This window comes from Bombus affinis, chromosome 9 (assembly GCF_024516045.1).
Source record: "Bombus affinis isolate iyBomAffi1 chromosome 9, iyBomAffi1.2, whole genome shotgun sequence".
Classification (NCBI taxonomy): Eukaryota; Metazoa; Arthropoda; class Insecta; order Hymenoptera; family Apidae; genus Bombus; species Bombus affinis.
Window position 1 is genome coordinate 764367 of NC_066352.1, and position 16434 is coordinate 780800.

The 16434-nt window shown below is 39.5% G+C and overlaps 2 protein-coding genes across 2 annotated transcripts; both read right to left on the reverse strand.

The window, feature by feature from the left end:
- Window positions 1-13: 13 nt before the first annotated feature.
- Window positions 14-6481, reverse strand: LOC126920788 (uncharacterized). The gene is made up of 4 exons (XM_050731547.1): window positions 6163-6481; window positions 1793-1953; window positions 1026-1133; window positions 14-965 (listed from the first exon to the last, which is right to left on the reverse strand). The coding sequence occupies exons 1-4, from the start codon at window positions 6271-6273 to the stop codon at window positions 860-862; spliced, it is 486 nt and encodes a 161-aa protein (XP_050587504.1). The 5' UTR covers window positions 6274-6481; the 3' UTR covers window positions 14-859.
- An 887-nt stretch (window positions 6482-7368) lies between these two features.
- On the reverse strand, window positions 7369-13694 carry LOC126920794 (uncharacterized). The gene is made up of 4 exons (XM_050731552.1): window positions 13521-13694; window positions 10225-10427; window positions 9359-9466; window positions 7369-9257 (listed from the first exon to the last, which is right to left on the reverse strand). The coding sequence occupies exons 1-4, from the start codon at window positions 13674-13676 to the stop codon at window positions 9113-9115; spliced, it is 612 nt and encodes a 203-aa protein (XP_050587509.1). The 5' UTR covers window positions 13677-13694; the 3' UTR covers window positions 7369-9112.
- Window positions 13695-16434: the final 2740 nt, after the last annotated feature.

A 16434-nucleotide genomic window follows, 5' to 3' on the forward strand; every position in this document is an offset into this window, starting at 1 on the left:
CCTCGCTGCTGCCTGGCAAGAAAACCGCGCGGCTTTCTAAATTAATGCTTTTCGTTAACGCGTGGTCGCCGGCCCCTGACATGGATGCAATTATAACCGTTCTGTCGAGGAATGCGACCGTCCTTTCACCATCCTCGAGCTGGAAATCCGTCGAGAAATCGCACGAGAAGGGATGACACTCCTGACTTCCATTTAAGGGATAGGAAAATTACAAGGATCGGAGCGTGATACAACTTGCGACGAGAAAGAAAATTATATTTTATTGACGCTTTTAAACTTGGTCGAAGTCAGGCAACTTAGGCGAAGCAGCAGTAAGACGATAACGGTAAAGGAAATTAGCTAGTAACACCTAAAGTACAGAATGACAGGTCCAAAAGAGGTGAGCGGGATAACTTGGTTGCTTTTAGAGATGGTAAAAGAGCATCAAACAAATACTAAATGAAAGAATGAAAAGCAACCGATTTATACCAGTATTGACATACTTATGTTTGATAGTATGTTTATACGTATATGTATATATTCAAGTTTAACAGTGCAGATTTTAAAACGCGAGTTTCAAACGGAAGAATCAAAAATCTTGCAACAGCTATCCATCTTGTTCTAAATTCATCTATTTAAATTTGTTTGAACCGAAGTATTTTTATTGACAATAACGATGAATGTGAAAGCCTGAGAGGATACGTCAAGTTAAGTGAATAACAGATTCTGGCAAGAATAAAGTTGTTTAAATCCGGATTATTTGATTAATCGAAACGAGACTTAAGGAGAGAGGGATTCGATTGGAGAGACGTCACTTTTAATGTCTTTCCTACAGTTTCATAAGTTCAGTTTTATCTACGATTTTCGAAAACAGGTAGATTTATTGCTCCATAAAACCGTCAATTCCGATCAATTCGAGGGGGCAACTTCTGACGTGGATGTCACAGTAAAGAGGCTCCATCGATGAGCTATTCGTCGTATATGATCTGAAATTGGTGACGATTAAGTGGCGTTTACGTACAGCAATATTATTATTATCTGCTTACCCGATCAGCAATTTTAATATCTTTGCGATCACGCCATCCCTCTGGCTTACGTATTCCATCGCTTGACAGATATTCTTCAGGAGACACGATCTCCCATCAAATCCATGGCTGCAACGTTCGTGTGCATACGTTAGCATGAGTGGTACGATAGAATTGAGCGGTAGACATCCGAGTGATTGAAAAATCGATCGAATAAAGTTCGGTAGGTATTGTAAACTCTGGATCTCCATAGTCAAATAAATAGAAGCAGAAAGAACTACGACCCTTCTGAATAATATTTCTATTTGTTCTATTTATTTGTTCAGGTTTATTTTCTATTCGATCAGTAAAAATCTGTCCACAACGTAACATTGCTACGATATATTCTTGTTTGTTCATCTACTCGAATCCATCAATTCTACATTAGTATTCCATACCTGACGATCAGGTATCTCGCAATTTGCCCAGAAGAATCCAGAAAACTTGGATATGAAGAGGATCGAGAGACTAAAACGAAGGATGAGAGTGGCCGAGAAACAAGAAGAAAGAAAAAAGAAGCAAAGAGAGGGTGGCTGCAGAAGTCGAGCGTGCTACGAAATTGACCGATCCGTGAACTAGGCCAGAAATCGTCGACCGGACAGAAATCCATCCTTTTCGGCCAAACCTTCGCCGTTCCGGGTAGGTAGCGATGCACAGGTCAATTTGCTAGACTATACGACTTGCACGGCAGCAGCCACGGATCAGTACCATCCTCTGCATTATTCAAGGTCTATTAAACTATTTATTACCTCTCGTAGACGAGCTCCGCGGCCTGGTGAACGTCGGAGATGGACCTGCCGATTCTGGTGTCGGCGGACTCACTTGGAAGTTGCCATACTAGCTTAAAACCAGCCGCATGAGCGAATATAGTAGAGTAAGACAACACCGTGATCTTGTAATTCACCCTGTACTGAAAGCAAAGACCAGTTAATAGTAGCTGCTATCCCCAGGAAGAAAGCTAATGGCTGGCAGACAAGAGCAGATGGAAACGGTCATGGTCACGAGAAACCTTCGCAACTTGATTGTTCGAGCCTGATTGCGCTCCACGGTCGATGATACGTGATAGGAATCGAACGACTTGGTGACCGATTCGAGGTTTTCCTTGTAGTTTAGATGCGAGGGCGTGTGTTACTAGCGGCGTATGATCGAAAATCCCAGCCTTGGAATGGGTTAAAATTTCATATTGGAAAGAATAGGTGGTGGTAAAAGGGTGACTTCAAAAATAATCCAATATCATGGCGAAGAACCTACCCGTTTCCAATATCGAGTGGACAAAGTCAAAAAGAAAAAACGAAAAAAAGAGGTATGGAAGGAAAAAAGAGGACGTGTGTGTGCACGTATGGTCTGGCTGCAGCTTAAAATTTCAATTTCGAATGGACAATGGCATGTAGAGAGGGTAAACTCGATCGACGTCCGGCATTTTCAGCTTGCTGCGCCTCATCTGAAAGGCAAGGAACAAGCTGGGACAAAGTGACAAGGCAGGTGTTACTGGCTTCGATGTTTCCCGTTAAACTGTATATCGTGCAGATAGTGGTGTAAGCGTCACGCCAGAGTGTTGGCTGAATCTGGCAAGTCGTTCATCAGAGAAACACGACTCTCTGACTCTCTCTCTTTCTTAACCGTACTATTAGAAACGAAGATAAGTTTTGTATTTCTTTCTCTTTCCCTTTTTCTTTCTCCCTTTCCTCTCTTCTTTTATTTTTCTTTTTTGAAAAAGATTAATGTCTTCGAGTTACACCAAGCTGAATCCTCGAATCCTTGATCCTTATTTCCAATTCATAAGCCAAGAAATAATAGAATATAACGCACGCATTGCATCTCTTTGCGTTGCATAATCCCTCTGGCGAACGTATGAATGTATTCAGGACTGTCGAAAAAAGAAACGATGATAAATTGCGACTATGTATCCTATGACGTACGCTTCCGTTCAATTTTTACGGATACCCTTGAAGTCATCTCAAGACTCTTCCCTCCCTTTTTGCTTCTGTGCTCTGACGTGTCATAATCTCCTTGTCTTGCTACTACTTTCGAGAAAATGCGTTTCTCGAGGCATGAAATTCTCCTCGCTTAATCCGTTAACGTACAAGTTTTCCCTCCGTTTATTCTTGAAAATGATTAAATTCTTGTTATAATAATGATCAATGGCTAAAATGGATTAAAAACAATCTACGCTGGCGCTGAAATAATGTTCTTACGTATTAGAAGTACTAAGTACGTGTTTAAAACTATTAACCAAACGATAATAAACTGTCGACTAATGATAAAGATGCCGTGTCATGAAAATAAAAATCTGGAGAAAATCGTAGATTTTACGTAAAAACTTGCAAAAATTCCATTTAAAATACGTATGTGCGAAAAGATTAAGAGTCTAGGCTATGTAAACATCACACAAATCTCGTCTTTTCATCGATTATTCTTTCACACGTATCTGCGATAATTTTATTCAAAAATAATCAATCCCTCGATGAACCAGTGGCAACTTAGAACGTTTGAAAGAATCCAGGTTGCCCGTTATCGGATAAAGGACAACGTGATGCTGCACTTTTACACTTTATTATTGCGTTTTGAACGCTGCACTTCGAGTAAGAGAGGAAAGGGACGGAAGAGCCGATGTATCGATTTATGGTCGGTGATCTGGAATTCAGCAGCTGTCTCGTACGTTGCCCAAGTGTATAGCGCACATGCAGCGGCAGTATCGACGATACTACGCTTGCACTTGTTCGTAAGTGCACTGGATCATCGCCGGTTGCATAATTCTTCTAACGCGTGTACGCGGAATGGCTTGAAATGCAGCCTAATGGCTACTGCACCTGGTGCATTCCTCTGCATCCCGAAAATCGTAAACAATCACCGACAATCGACTTTGTTCTGCACACACACACATACGTCGTTGATATGCCCAATATCCTCCACTCGTATATTTGTAGGACTTAACGAACCGAGATTTATCAATATTTTTCATCTCTTTATTCTTTGAAAATCTTTCTTGTTATAGCAGAACTGTTAATCGAAATATTTTTTTATATATGCGTACTGTATTTACACGAATCAAAATTATATTCTGTCGAAATAAAAGAGAATCAAATATGACGTTGATTAAAAAACGTTCTTTCAGCGTATTTTATTGTACATTATTTAAGGATGTTAATAAAATAGTCGAAATATATATCGTACCTGGCGAAATATAAGCTACGAAAAGATAATAACATATTGCTAGAAAAAAGTATTTCTTACCGAGCACTCGAAGTGATATTTCCGGGATAAAAAAGGGAACAAAACCAGAATTTTCCGATCAACCTAACGAAAACCCTTTTTGTTCGCCTTTAAATAAAACAACCTCTATTCTTGCCAAATAAATTGCAATCATCAAATACGCGGACTCGAATCATAAAAGAACTTGATTAGTACCTTCATGTTTTTTAAACGACGAAACAAGACAGCGTGCTCGTTGGGGTAAATTCAGTGAACAAGGAAGAAAAATGCTTGAAAGAGCAGTTATTATTCATGGGAATGCAATGATCAAACTATTTATCAGACCACGTGAAAGTTGCATCGGTAGAACAAATTTCTCGACAGTTTCTATCGTGGCGATCAAGACGATTCGTTCCGCGGTGGACCCGGTGTAAAGACTCAAACGTCAGGACCTTGGCGAAGCCGCGACGCCCACTTACAACCAGTAAATTTTCCAGGAAGCAACCGTGACAAGGATAATGTATTCGACTGGTGGGTCTCGCGATACGTTTCAGCTTGATCCACGAATTACACCGGGAGTAACTTCATCGTGCATTAATGCGGTGCATTACAGAGTTGCTCGGGATGGGCTCGTCTCGGAGCGAGGAACGCCTTTTAAGGCGAAAATACGGCGCAACGATCGACTTACATTAGTCGCAGTCCCCTATCCCTGGAACATATGGCGCATAAATTTCTGCCACAGCCGCAAACTACGTGACGTGGCCTGTAAACACGGCTGACAGTGTAAAGAGTACCTTTCGACGAACAATTGACAGTCTAATTTCCATACGCATATGGATCGAACGAGAATTTCCATCATTGAGAATGGTGGAAAACTTTGGAAAGAACTTGGTGAGAAATCGCGAGGGATCACTGGTACATCAATCATCGAGTAGAAGAATAATCGTCGAACCGCAATTTACTATCTAGATTCGAATTAGTACGATGTAATTTGGGTAGTTGGTTATGTCAGAATGACCAAAGTTAGCATGTGAATTTATGTATTAGGTTGTCCGGAAAATGTCTTTCTTTTACAGACGCGTCATTTACAACAACGCATCTTTATACAAACATGAAATCTAATCTGTCAAACGTTGTGATTTTAATATAAAATAGTATAATATAGTAATATAGTAATATAAAATAATATAAAACGGAAAATGTTATGCATCCATTATTTCCTTATAAAACGAAAGAAACTTTTCGGACGACCTAATACTATTTCTTTACTTGGTATAGTAAGTACAGACGATGTAGAGTGGTTGTAAATTATACTCGAAGAGAAGTTAACCATTTTATAAAGCCAGTTTAAATCTTTAACTGCAAGAATTATTTGCTAATTAATACATTTCGCTTATGATCTTTTATTAAGCTTATTTGGTATCGAGTTTTGTCATTTCTTGCGTAATAACTGTAAGCAGTGCAAATTGGTTTACGTCCTTTTTCTGTATGCAAACCTTTTAATTTACTAATAACTAAATTCATTCACACAATTACGGAGGTTTGCATATTCGTGGCAATTATCTCTACCATTTCTACAATATTGAAGATATTTAATCCACGGAAACCAAATCTTCATCACTGGGCCGCGGATGTTTCTACAAATTCACGACTCTATGAACACAACGAACGAAATCGATCTTTGTTCACCTACTGATTCTAGTTATTGTAGCGAGCATAATACTTTGGATATTATAATATTAAATTTCTTATAAATACATAAACGTCCGCAGTCTGCTCGTGACATATCAATTCTTTCCGTTTCAATATAATTATAATATATATAATCGATAAAAGATTATAATCGACGAAAAAACTCAAAAACCACAAAATTTCTATTCGTGACACGATAAAAAAATTAGGATACTTGACAGACGTCGATACTCACGAAAAAGGAGCTACCTTTCCGAAATGACAGAGATCTGGTGGGTCTGGCCGCGACCACAAGCTCGCCCGCGGTAATGAGGGTGAAACAGAGAATGCAGAACAACGGTCGCATAATCAGTGGATGTCGGGCCCTGGGCCAAGATGTCCTCGCGTACTTCCCGTCGCAGTCTGCTCGGAATATTCCCGCCTGTCTAGGAATCTTCGTCTGATGGAATTGAGTCGCTTCGGTAGACACCGTTCCCCAGGGTTATTGATAACGGTGCTTTGGTCCCCACCAACCATCTTTTCCACTTTTTCGTTCTATTCGCGGAGATATCTTGGCTCCACCTCTCTTGCCAGCGAATCTTATGAAGCTGTTCATTTCGGAGGCCATTGTTTCAGTAAAAGTATTCATGAATATTTAGTTAGTTTTGGGCAAAGAGTTAAGTTATTCATCTTGATATTGAAATGTAGCACGACACAGATCGATCGTGTAGAACAAGTAAGACATTGAATTGCGTAGTGTAACGTTCGGAACATGAATCATACTAGTGTTTCTCCGCTAAATTATTAGACAGCTCAACACTAATGGAACTTACATCCTCTTCGCTTTATACAAAACACTCTGCTTGAACGGCGAAATAAATCGATATAGTTGGACAGTCTATGATTTTGTTATTGATCCTTGGAACCTCTTAGCTACGGTTGAATTTTGTACGAGGCTGTTTCTCTCTACGCCAGAGTTTGACGCGAATTACGCATAAACGATGCAGCACTGCAATGTGTGACGAATAATATTGTTCTCTACGCAAGCACATTGGAACGAAGCTTTCGATAATTAAATTATAATTTTTCTTAAAGATATGATACATATACTTTAACTTGGATAATTTACTTCAATAATTAATAATACAATTGAGTCTGATATATTTTAAAGCACGGTACGGCACATAGAAGCTCGTCACAATTTTCACACTCATAACGCGATAGTGTTTTTCAAATTGCTCTTTGTTTTCTATTTTGTAGCGACATTTTGAGGTTGAAGATTCTAAAAAATTAGAAGGATACGGATCGACATGTTAAAAAGAGCATCTAATAATGGTTTATTTATTTATTATAACGAAAAGCAACAATTGATATCCGACACTGGCGTATCAAAGCAAAGATCATATATTCTGTTTGTATATCGTTAACATTGTTATAGAACGTTGCGAGGACAAGAAAAATTGTGAAGCAAGTCAAATGAAATAAATCGTTTAATTCAAACGATGAGCGAATGAGTCAACAAAATAAGCCATTATAGTGACGCATCGTACCTGAGAGGTTAAAGATTGAAGGGTCTGTAGAGCAATAGCTATGTATTCAAAATCAAATTGAAATGATTGTCGCAAACAGAAAAATTTCGCTAAATCAAGATTTCGTTTTCACGAAGCTTTCGCGTATGTTAAACTTCCACGAAAAGAAAATTTTTATGTCAAATAGTAAAGAAATCGATATTTTCCCGATACTAGACTTAAGTATTTATAGAACGGTTCGTTAAGTTTGACAAACGCAGTCTCGTTGAATTTCTGCCAAATGATAATTTTTTGTGTAAAATATTGAAAAATCAGTATTTTCGTTCTATCAAACATATAGAGATATTTATCAAAGGATTCGTTAAAACATACAAACGCAGCAAACTGTATATGATCTGCAAAAGAAGAAAAAAAGAAGAGTAGTAAAAATATAATTAGTTACAATATCAGAGACCAGATAGTCTAACGAAATTATTAAATTAGCCATCGTAGATTAAAGTAACTGCATTTAACTCCTGAAACAACTAACATTGAAATCGCCTTAATCTCTGCTCGACAGGACATCATTGTATATCCGAAACAACAGTAAAACTGAAGATTAATGATAAATTATTTTGCATCGGTGCGCGCTCACCTACCTCGCTTGCTCGTCTTACAAATGTATTTATGAACCTAATCTCGCAGCTGTATAAAATACAGATTCGTGTTTCCCTCTGTTCCTTTTTCTCCATTTTTCCCTCGCTCGCACTGATTAATCTTTCCTTTAATACGAGGGAAATCCAGGGAATGAAGAACACAGGAAAATGAAAGATTAAAAGGAGAACGGAATGGGAAAGTGTATATCGAGGGAGATCAAAGAGTGTCGTGTTTGATAAACGGGCCTCCGCTTAGTTGAAATTATTTCACACGCAGCGTCTTTTAATTAACAGAAAATTAGCGATAAAAGTTATGCACATGACAACTCGTTTATTTCGTCCGTAATGCGAACCACCACGTCGATGTAACGTATTACGTGTATGTGTTCCACTGCAAATAAGAGATAAATGACGTAACGTGTGCACAAGGGGTGTAATTGGACCCATAAAAAAAGCGGAGGCAGTAAAATGTGTAACGAATGGTTATGTCCAAAAATAAAACGTAATGTACCTTATTGATAAGTATGAAAACACTGATATGATTGAATCTCTATCTTCTCTATTGTGTAGTTCGAATTGGTAGTAAATATCTTCTCGGTCTACGGACATGTTCTGCACTATCTATAACAGTTGGCAATGAATAACTGAGAGATTGAAATGATCCCTTAAGCATGACGTATAGCGATTGTGTAACTTTGAAATTTCTTTTTTAAATGCTGAGACAGAAACCGGAGGTGGATATCTTCAAATATCTTCGAATTATTTCGTCGATTATATACTACGAAGCATTAGAAATGACTTTTAATGATTTCGACAGGAATCGTTGTAGGATCTCGATATTAGAATTGCTGGCTATCCTTTGTGTTTTTATATGCATGTTTGAGTGTGAATGTGTCCTAGTATTATATGCATTGTAACTTTATAGCAGGTTGTTCCTCACGTAACTACGATGTGCTAAGCAAAATTGTTTATAATTTTTCGTAAGAATTCACAGTAATTAATTCAATAGATAAATAACAGATAATATAAATCTTATTGTTAGTTAATAAATTGAAGATATTCTGTCTAGAATTCCTTGGCCAGCAGGACATGTGGAGTAAATCATCGAGCAATTCTCCTGTCTTCTTCCAGCCATGGCTGCTTCTAAATAGTCATCGTCCATCATCGAAGCATCTCCATGATCTGGTCTGAAACGAAATGTTTCTATTTAATACGTCAAATTTAAAAAATTCAGTTCAACAGTTTCGTGTGTTTCAAAATTAGTAGAAAAATTACTAGACAATCTTACGTTAACAATAAATGCAATAATTCGCCGATCAATCCCTCGTCTTTCAACGACGTTGAAGCAGCTTCGCAAATATTCTTCTTTAAGCAAGCTTTCCCATCGATGTGTCGCCTGAAAATGATCGTCGATAATTATTAAGCGGAAGGAAGCATTAAACAACAAACGTGTCGCCAAACGTTTCTGTCATCAACATTTAACGCGATAGCGGGCTTGTGTAAATAAATTTTCGCATTATGCGTCTAAATTGTTCGAGCGTCAGAATTGTTTATTTATTAAATCTATTCGCGACAATAACATGCATTGCACATTCATGCGTTTCACCAAATATTTCCAATCAGAAGTGTTGCTGTTGAATTAACTATTAACTATTAGACATCAATTGCTATACGATACAAAGGCGGTGAAATGATTTGTAAGCGTATCGATTCGTTAATTATTCACAACGCTGCATTTCAAATCCGATGAATTATTAATTATTTGTAATCAGAAAGTCGCGCCGCTGCGAATCATCGATTAATCAACTTATTAATTTCACTAAATATTACAAATTACTTATTTATCCGGCGTAATACTTGGGTAACTCGAAGATTCTACGTACATGATTTGATCATTGATCTACAGCAGCTAATAACGTATTATTTCTAGAGTCAAATTTAATTGTTTACGAATTGAAAAATAAGAATCGAGCGACATTTTTGGCCATGAAATTTCTTCGTTCTCTAGAATTATTCTATACATATACATGTCGTCCACTTTTTTTAACACACTGTGGCAACTTCGTATCTTTCTTAGAACAGAAGTTTGAGGGACCAGGTGGCTTACTTATGGATTGACGTAAATTACATACGTAAATTCACAGAAATACTCACATGTTTAATTCGTGTTGTAAAATGTCGTATACGAAAGCCCTTTCGTTCCAGCTTGCTGTTCGACGTCGTCTTTGTGACGAGGTCTGGAAGAAGTTAGTGAAGAAGGTAGCGTTGTCTGGTAACATATATTGGAACTGAAAGTTTTGACCGTAAACCAAAATCTGGCCTGAGAGCTGCACCGGCACCGCCATGCCCACGACTAGCTTGACAGAAATGCGATAAATATAATACAAGTGTAGGCGTTGGATGCGCGACAAACTTACAGCAGCGACTTTATGATGAATATATTATAACGAAAGTATAATTTTTGAAGAGTAGGTGAGTCGGTCGTAAAACGCCAAGTGTCTATCTTATGGATAGGATCAAACTAGAAAAGTTTGCGAATACCGAAAGCGAAGAGATTACGACAAAGCCCGGCAGGTGAACTCACGGGACTGTCGCCACGTGATACGAGTGGAAGTTTGACAATGCATGACAATAATGCGGATGATTGATGGAATAAAAGACACACGCGTCGCACAGATAATCGCTGGAAGAAGAGCCAAGAGAACAAGAGAAGTTCTTTCGCAGTAGTGAAAGATCTTGAATCGTAAATCGTGAGCAGAAACTTTTGCAAATGTAAAGAATTTACACTGTGCGATCGGAGAGAGAGGAGAGGAAAAGTCAGAGAGAAAGTAGATAAGGTCATTTTCCTTTTTCTTGTGTTTAAGAAAAAAGTAGATCTAGCAACGTAATGAAATGAAGAAGGAAAATGGCCATTTTAACGTTCGCGACGAAAAGGAGATATACTTGCGTCGGTGTATGTGATTTTTACAAACTTGCACTGGTACAGAAATAAAAACGAGAGGCTGATAGAAAATACAAACTGTGGGTATAAAATAAAGTCGAAGAAAAGGAAGGAGCGGGGACGGGGAAAAATTGCAGCATGTTCGCGGTTTCTTTTTTCGTGGAAAATTTCGCACACCCTAGCGAACCTAGCTGCTCGTATTTCAACTTTCGGAATACTGCTTAACCCTCATTCGTTTCCAAGAAAGATATTACGACGTTGGTGGACTTCCTTTCTCCTTTCTACATTCTTTTCTTTCCCTATTCCTCGTCTCGTTTCTCCATTCCTCATTTTCCATTTTCTCTTCTCCACCACCTTGTATATACGTTCATGTATTACCTCGCGCATATATTTCTCACTGGAATTTCAGTTCGCGTGGACGAACGGAATCGTTTGCTGGAGATCAGCTCGCGCACCTTGTTCATAAACATCATGCCTTGCCAACGGCTCTCCCATTCAGTTCTATCGTCCCATTGAAACGTTGCGTGACACGATCTAAAGCTCGCGACTCATGGAAATGAATGTTAAATAAATTCAGCTGGGTTTTTCAAGCTTGCCCAACGGGCCGTGTACAAAAGCGACTCGACGCGTGCTGAAACTTCGTAATCGTCCTTCTGATAAGATAGCAGGGTTTCGGTCGTCTAAGGCTCGCCAGCCGGGCGAAGACATGCAAGTAATTCAACGTCGCCGCTCTTCTTTCCAGGTCTTCTCCACTGTTTCCCTTTTTCTTTCTCATTTTGAAGCTGCGCTTTTGACGCAGTGCAGCTCCGCGTGTTTAGATACATACTGACCCAGAAACGGTGAATTTTATTTCACACCAGTTTCCCGCCTTCTCAAGGCGAATGTCCAAATATTTGCAATAGTCGTTTCTGTTGCTTGAAAAATCTGCTAATCAAACACTTTTGCCCCTGCAACTGTGACGTTTATCAGACGTCGTCGAATCGCCTCCCTTCGAGAAATTCTAACAAATCGGTGTGCAGTGACCTGGACCAGTCAAATATTCTGTTTCAGTCTAAAATATAATGTACATGCAAACTGCACACGGTAAGATTGAACTAAAACTGAAATCTAAAGGCACCAGAAAGATCTGTCCTGTATCGATTTTGTCAGAGCTCTGATTCGCCGTTCAACTTCCACTAAGTCTCGGTCCCATTGCCGGAAAGGGTGCGAGTAATCGAGGAAGCCAGGGCAAACAGTCCATCAGAACATTTGCTCGGCCAAGAAGAAGTGAAAACTACAGAAAGAGCTTTCCGATTTAATTAGAAAATTTGAGAGGAGAGACGGTAGATAAGGCCGCAGTTAATTATCAGCGGAATTGAGAATGAGACAGGGAGAGACGTTTCTCTCGGTTTAAAGTTCTCCACCCTCCTCCGCTGCTTCCTGCAGGACTAGCACGTCCATACTTAAGTCACGGACGCTAAGACTCGCGTTAAACTTGGCCCGAAATTCGCTTTAGTTTGTATTCCGTTTCCACTGACGATTCCCATTCTATCCACGGGCATTCTATCCCCTCAAGAAACCTATCTAACGACCGACCAATTAATTTGTACCTGACGATCCGACAACCGAGATGTTAATCATGGCATGGAAAATAGTTATCCACTCAGCAAGCTGCGAGCGATCGTTTCTTTCTTCGCGGTGCTCTTTTCGCCACAGTCGCAGCATCTTCGCAGAGAGACTCGAAAAAGTGACGAACTTGCCCCGTGATCTTGTTCACCTTTCACGATTCGTGAAATGGTTTATCGTAATATTTTACTATGCCGTGTGTTTTCGTTCCTTCGATCGAAGCTCGAACGTAAGATTGTTTGCTATACTCTTGGTGGAGACCAGATCTTGAGAAAACCCCCAGAGTTATACTCAATTTTAATAGAAAAATACGTATCGTTACTGGAACTCACGTGCACAGTTTCGCATATCCCATATCCTAGATTTGTCTAAATTTAGGAAAAAATACATGTGTACGCCTTCGATTAAAAAGATAATACGCGAGGAACATCGTTAAACTCGAGCGAAAAGCAGTTTTGAATGTGCAAGATATACGATCATCCGGCGATATATCTGCAAGCAGAAAGAAGGAAAATGAAAAGGAACACGAGGCAGGATACGGCCGTCGTGCAACGCGTCGCGTTTTTCACTCGCATCGCTTGTTAAATCTGTCTGTTTCTATTTTGCACAGTTTCCAGATACGGCTGCAACGCATGAATTATTGCTCGGCTATTATCATTACACGAATCTTATTTGAAATTTAATTGTCAATACATCTCGATGAATTATTCTCGATAAGTGTGTTATGGTTTCGCGTGTAATTCGTTTCTCGTCGGACGACGTTGGACGCGATAGATTTTATTCAAATTAGCACGAGTTAAACCGTCGAACGAGCAGCCGTGCTTTTACGGAGTAATCCCATCAGCCCCGAAGAAGACGAGATTATTAAGTTTTATCGCTGCCACGTCCAAGTATGGATAAATACCTTGAAAGTGCCACCAAAAGGATAAACAAGAGGCGGAGGATACAACGCTTGTCTCTTCTCTCGAGGTTGCTCGTCGTCGCTGCACTGAATTTGCCTCATTGTCGCAAGCAGCAACAAAGACAGCTTCCAGTCCACGTTCATCCAAATAAATATCATAGTTATTTTTTTCGCTTGTCGTCTAGAAGCTTTGACAAAGCAGAAGATTAGTTGCGGATTTGATCAATCTCGCGCATATTCCCATCGCGCTTACCTTTCGCCACGTCGAATCCTTCGAAGTATACATTTTACTCACCTGGAAAGATGAAAGAACCAGCTACTCGAATCTCGAAAGCAATTTCGTCGCTCCAGGCGAAACACAAAGCCATGCAACTAGTACGAAACTCGCGGCCTGGAAGCTTGTCGAGTCGTCAGGTTGCTGCAAGTTCCAACTCCTCCACGAAATTAACGTGTCATCTGTCAACTCGGGGCATAGTTACGCTGGAAGGTTCCGCGGTCGACTGTAGTCAGTCGAAAGAGCTAATTTTCCATTCTCGATAGACGACCGTCTCGGCCCTTCCTTTCCTCTTCGTCTTCTTAACTTGTCCAGCTTCCCGTTTTGTTATTGGTCCTCGATTCGTTAACACGTTCAATACGGTAGACGTAAACGTACGCGTCATCGGAATTTTCTATTTTCTTTGCGATGAGGCGAAAAATGTAGAAAAATCGACTGCCGCCATTAAGAACCCCGTTCGATTTTGTATGCCGCGTCGAATGTGTTAATGAAGAAGGGAAACAACAGGATTTTTTCAGCAGTCCTCGGGTCGTTCAAGTTTCAACCGGTTCGATACTACGATCTTGAAATTACAGCTAAAGAAGAAGATGTAGACGGGTGAATGTCCTGATTCAAACGAGTAGAATTGCAACTTGTAAATAAGTAAATGGCAGAAGAGAAGTTTCCGCGAGAAGATCGCGGGGCCGAAACTTCCGCTTCCGGGATAACAAAGCAACTGAAATGTATAAACAAAAGGTGCAGACGACGAGTATTTTCCAGACAGCAACATGCTGCCGGATATACTACTCGTGAACTGTAGAACTGTTGGGAAAGTTGCCACATCCAGGGCCGCTATCGTTGAAATTTCTAGCTTCTCAAGATCTTAAGAAGTTTCGGAAGAAGGAGTATCTTTCAACGACGACGTGTCCCAACGATGAACGGATTGTTGCAATAAAAAAAACACTTGTTTGCTGATCTTTATTAATATCGGCGATTGCTCAGAATCGCAGGGTAAGAAGTTGACACGTTAATCTTGGTTATCGAGGAATTTCCTGGTTCCAAAGTCGGCTAAAATATCCGTGGAACATTTCTCGAAAGGGTGGCATAAACTATCGGAGTTTCGAGAGCTTTAAAGATACACGATTTCACGAGACTCGAAGAAACATCGTGGAAACACAAACGTTGAACACAAGCAACCAATGGTTCGGTAAAGGGACGCTGGTAGCGTAATAAAATAGGACGCGACAGAAAATGGTGACAAACAGCCGCGCGAATAAGGAGAAATAGAGGTGGACAGAGAAATGGAGGTTCGCGTGGAAAGGAGAATCGTTTCGTCGGTCTTATATCTCGTTTCCGGTCATTTTACAGCGAGCCTCAACAGCGAAATTTACTTAGGACTTTTGCCCATTTGTCGTTCTACGATACTTTGCTGCGTTTCGGCTTTGATCGTCGACTGAAATATCGTAAAAGTCGACCAGCATTACCGATCACTCTAATTCGAAGCTCAAACAACGTCGTTCTATTTTGCAAGACGAATCGATTCCGTCGATCTTCATTACCATTTCCAATATCATAGTATTTACGTTTTTGTTATGTTTAATTATTACATTGTAGCAGAAGAACGTTTCTATGCTGTCAATTATTTACTTCGTGCAATAACAAAATCAGATGATCTACTACATTTTAACTAAGACAGGAAATAATAGCTGCATCGCTCTGGTTCCAAGTTTATTTGTAATTAATAGCTGCCACTGCATAAGATTTACATAAACTTTTGGAATGTACTTAAAGAACACTCGATCGCTCTAAAATCCCAAAAATAAACAGCCTCGCTGGCTCATTCGACTCGGGTATCTCCGGACGATCAATTTTTGTAAATATTAATATTAACCCTTTACACTCGAGGACTTTTTCGATCAACCATAGCAGCTATTCAACTAGCGTATAATGATTTTATATACAAATTAACTTACAAAAACATTATAGTCTGATAATTTATCTATATTTACATCTTTGGAAACATGATTTTGCAATATTAATTTCCGTATCTTTTTATGATAATTTATAAAGCATTCGCCAAGATGCATTCCTGAATATAATATATCGCAGGGATGTGAGATTAAATATTTTTATTAACAAAGAACACAAAAAGCTAAGGAACCAATTTACGAACCAATATTGCACTCTCATCAATTGGAGATCTCGAAATCTGGCATAAACACGAACTGTCGGCTTTCGCTCGACACTGGAGTTGCAGCACGGAACGCCGTGGTGGCTGAGAGTCGCCTCTCGAATGCAAAGGTTTAAGCATTATTTTTATCAATATCTACTATTTGTACATGTATGGAAACAAAATCGGGCCAAAATTAGATTAAAGAGATCATTTTGACAAGTACATTATACACATTTGTGATAGTTTAGAAGTGTCCAACTAGCTTGTACGTAGACGGTGGAGTATAGCAGGTTGATCAATGCTGTGAAAAAAATCCTGGTAATTTCTGGAAATTACACGAAGCAACGGTGAGAAAGGCAGCGCAGATCTGGAACGCTACAATTATAAGAAGTGCCTTTATTATGAATTGTACGGCGGAAGGAGGATGGCGATGAAACATAAAGCTTTTTAGAGCAACGTTGCTGCTCCGACAACGAAATTTACTTAGCACT

What these genes read in the sequence shown, in the direction of transcription:
- LOC126920788 (XM_050731547.1), bottom strand. Translation starts at nt 6,273, where the DNA reads ATGCGACCGTTGTTCTGCATTCTCTGTTTCACCCTCATTACCGCGGGC. An exon ending in GGAAAGGTAGCTCCTTTTTC is followed by an intron (nt 1,954 to 6,162) that starts GTGAGTATCGAC and finishes CTTTGCTTTCAG; the next exon opens with TACAGGGTGAATTACAAGAT. An exon ending in ATATTAAAATTGCTGATCGG is followed by an intron (nt 966 to 1,025) that starts GTAAGCAGATAA and finishes CACCAATTTCAG; the next exon opens with ATCATATACGACGAATAGCT.
- LOC126920794 (XM_050731552.1), bottom strand. Translation starts at nt 13,676, where the DNA reads ATGATATTTATTTGGATGAACGTGGACTGGAAGCTGTCTTTGTTGCTG. An exon ending in CTTTTGGTGGCACTTTCAAG is followed by an intron (nt 10,428 to 13,520) that starts GTATTTATCCAT and finishes ATTTCTGTCAAG; the next exon opens with CTAGTCGTGGGCATGGCGGT. An exon ending in TTATTGCATTTATTGTTAAC is followed by an intron (nt 9,258 to 9,358) that starts GTAAGATTGTCT and finishes ATTTCGTTTCAG; the next exon opens with ACCAGATCATGGAGATGCTT.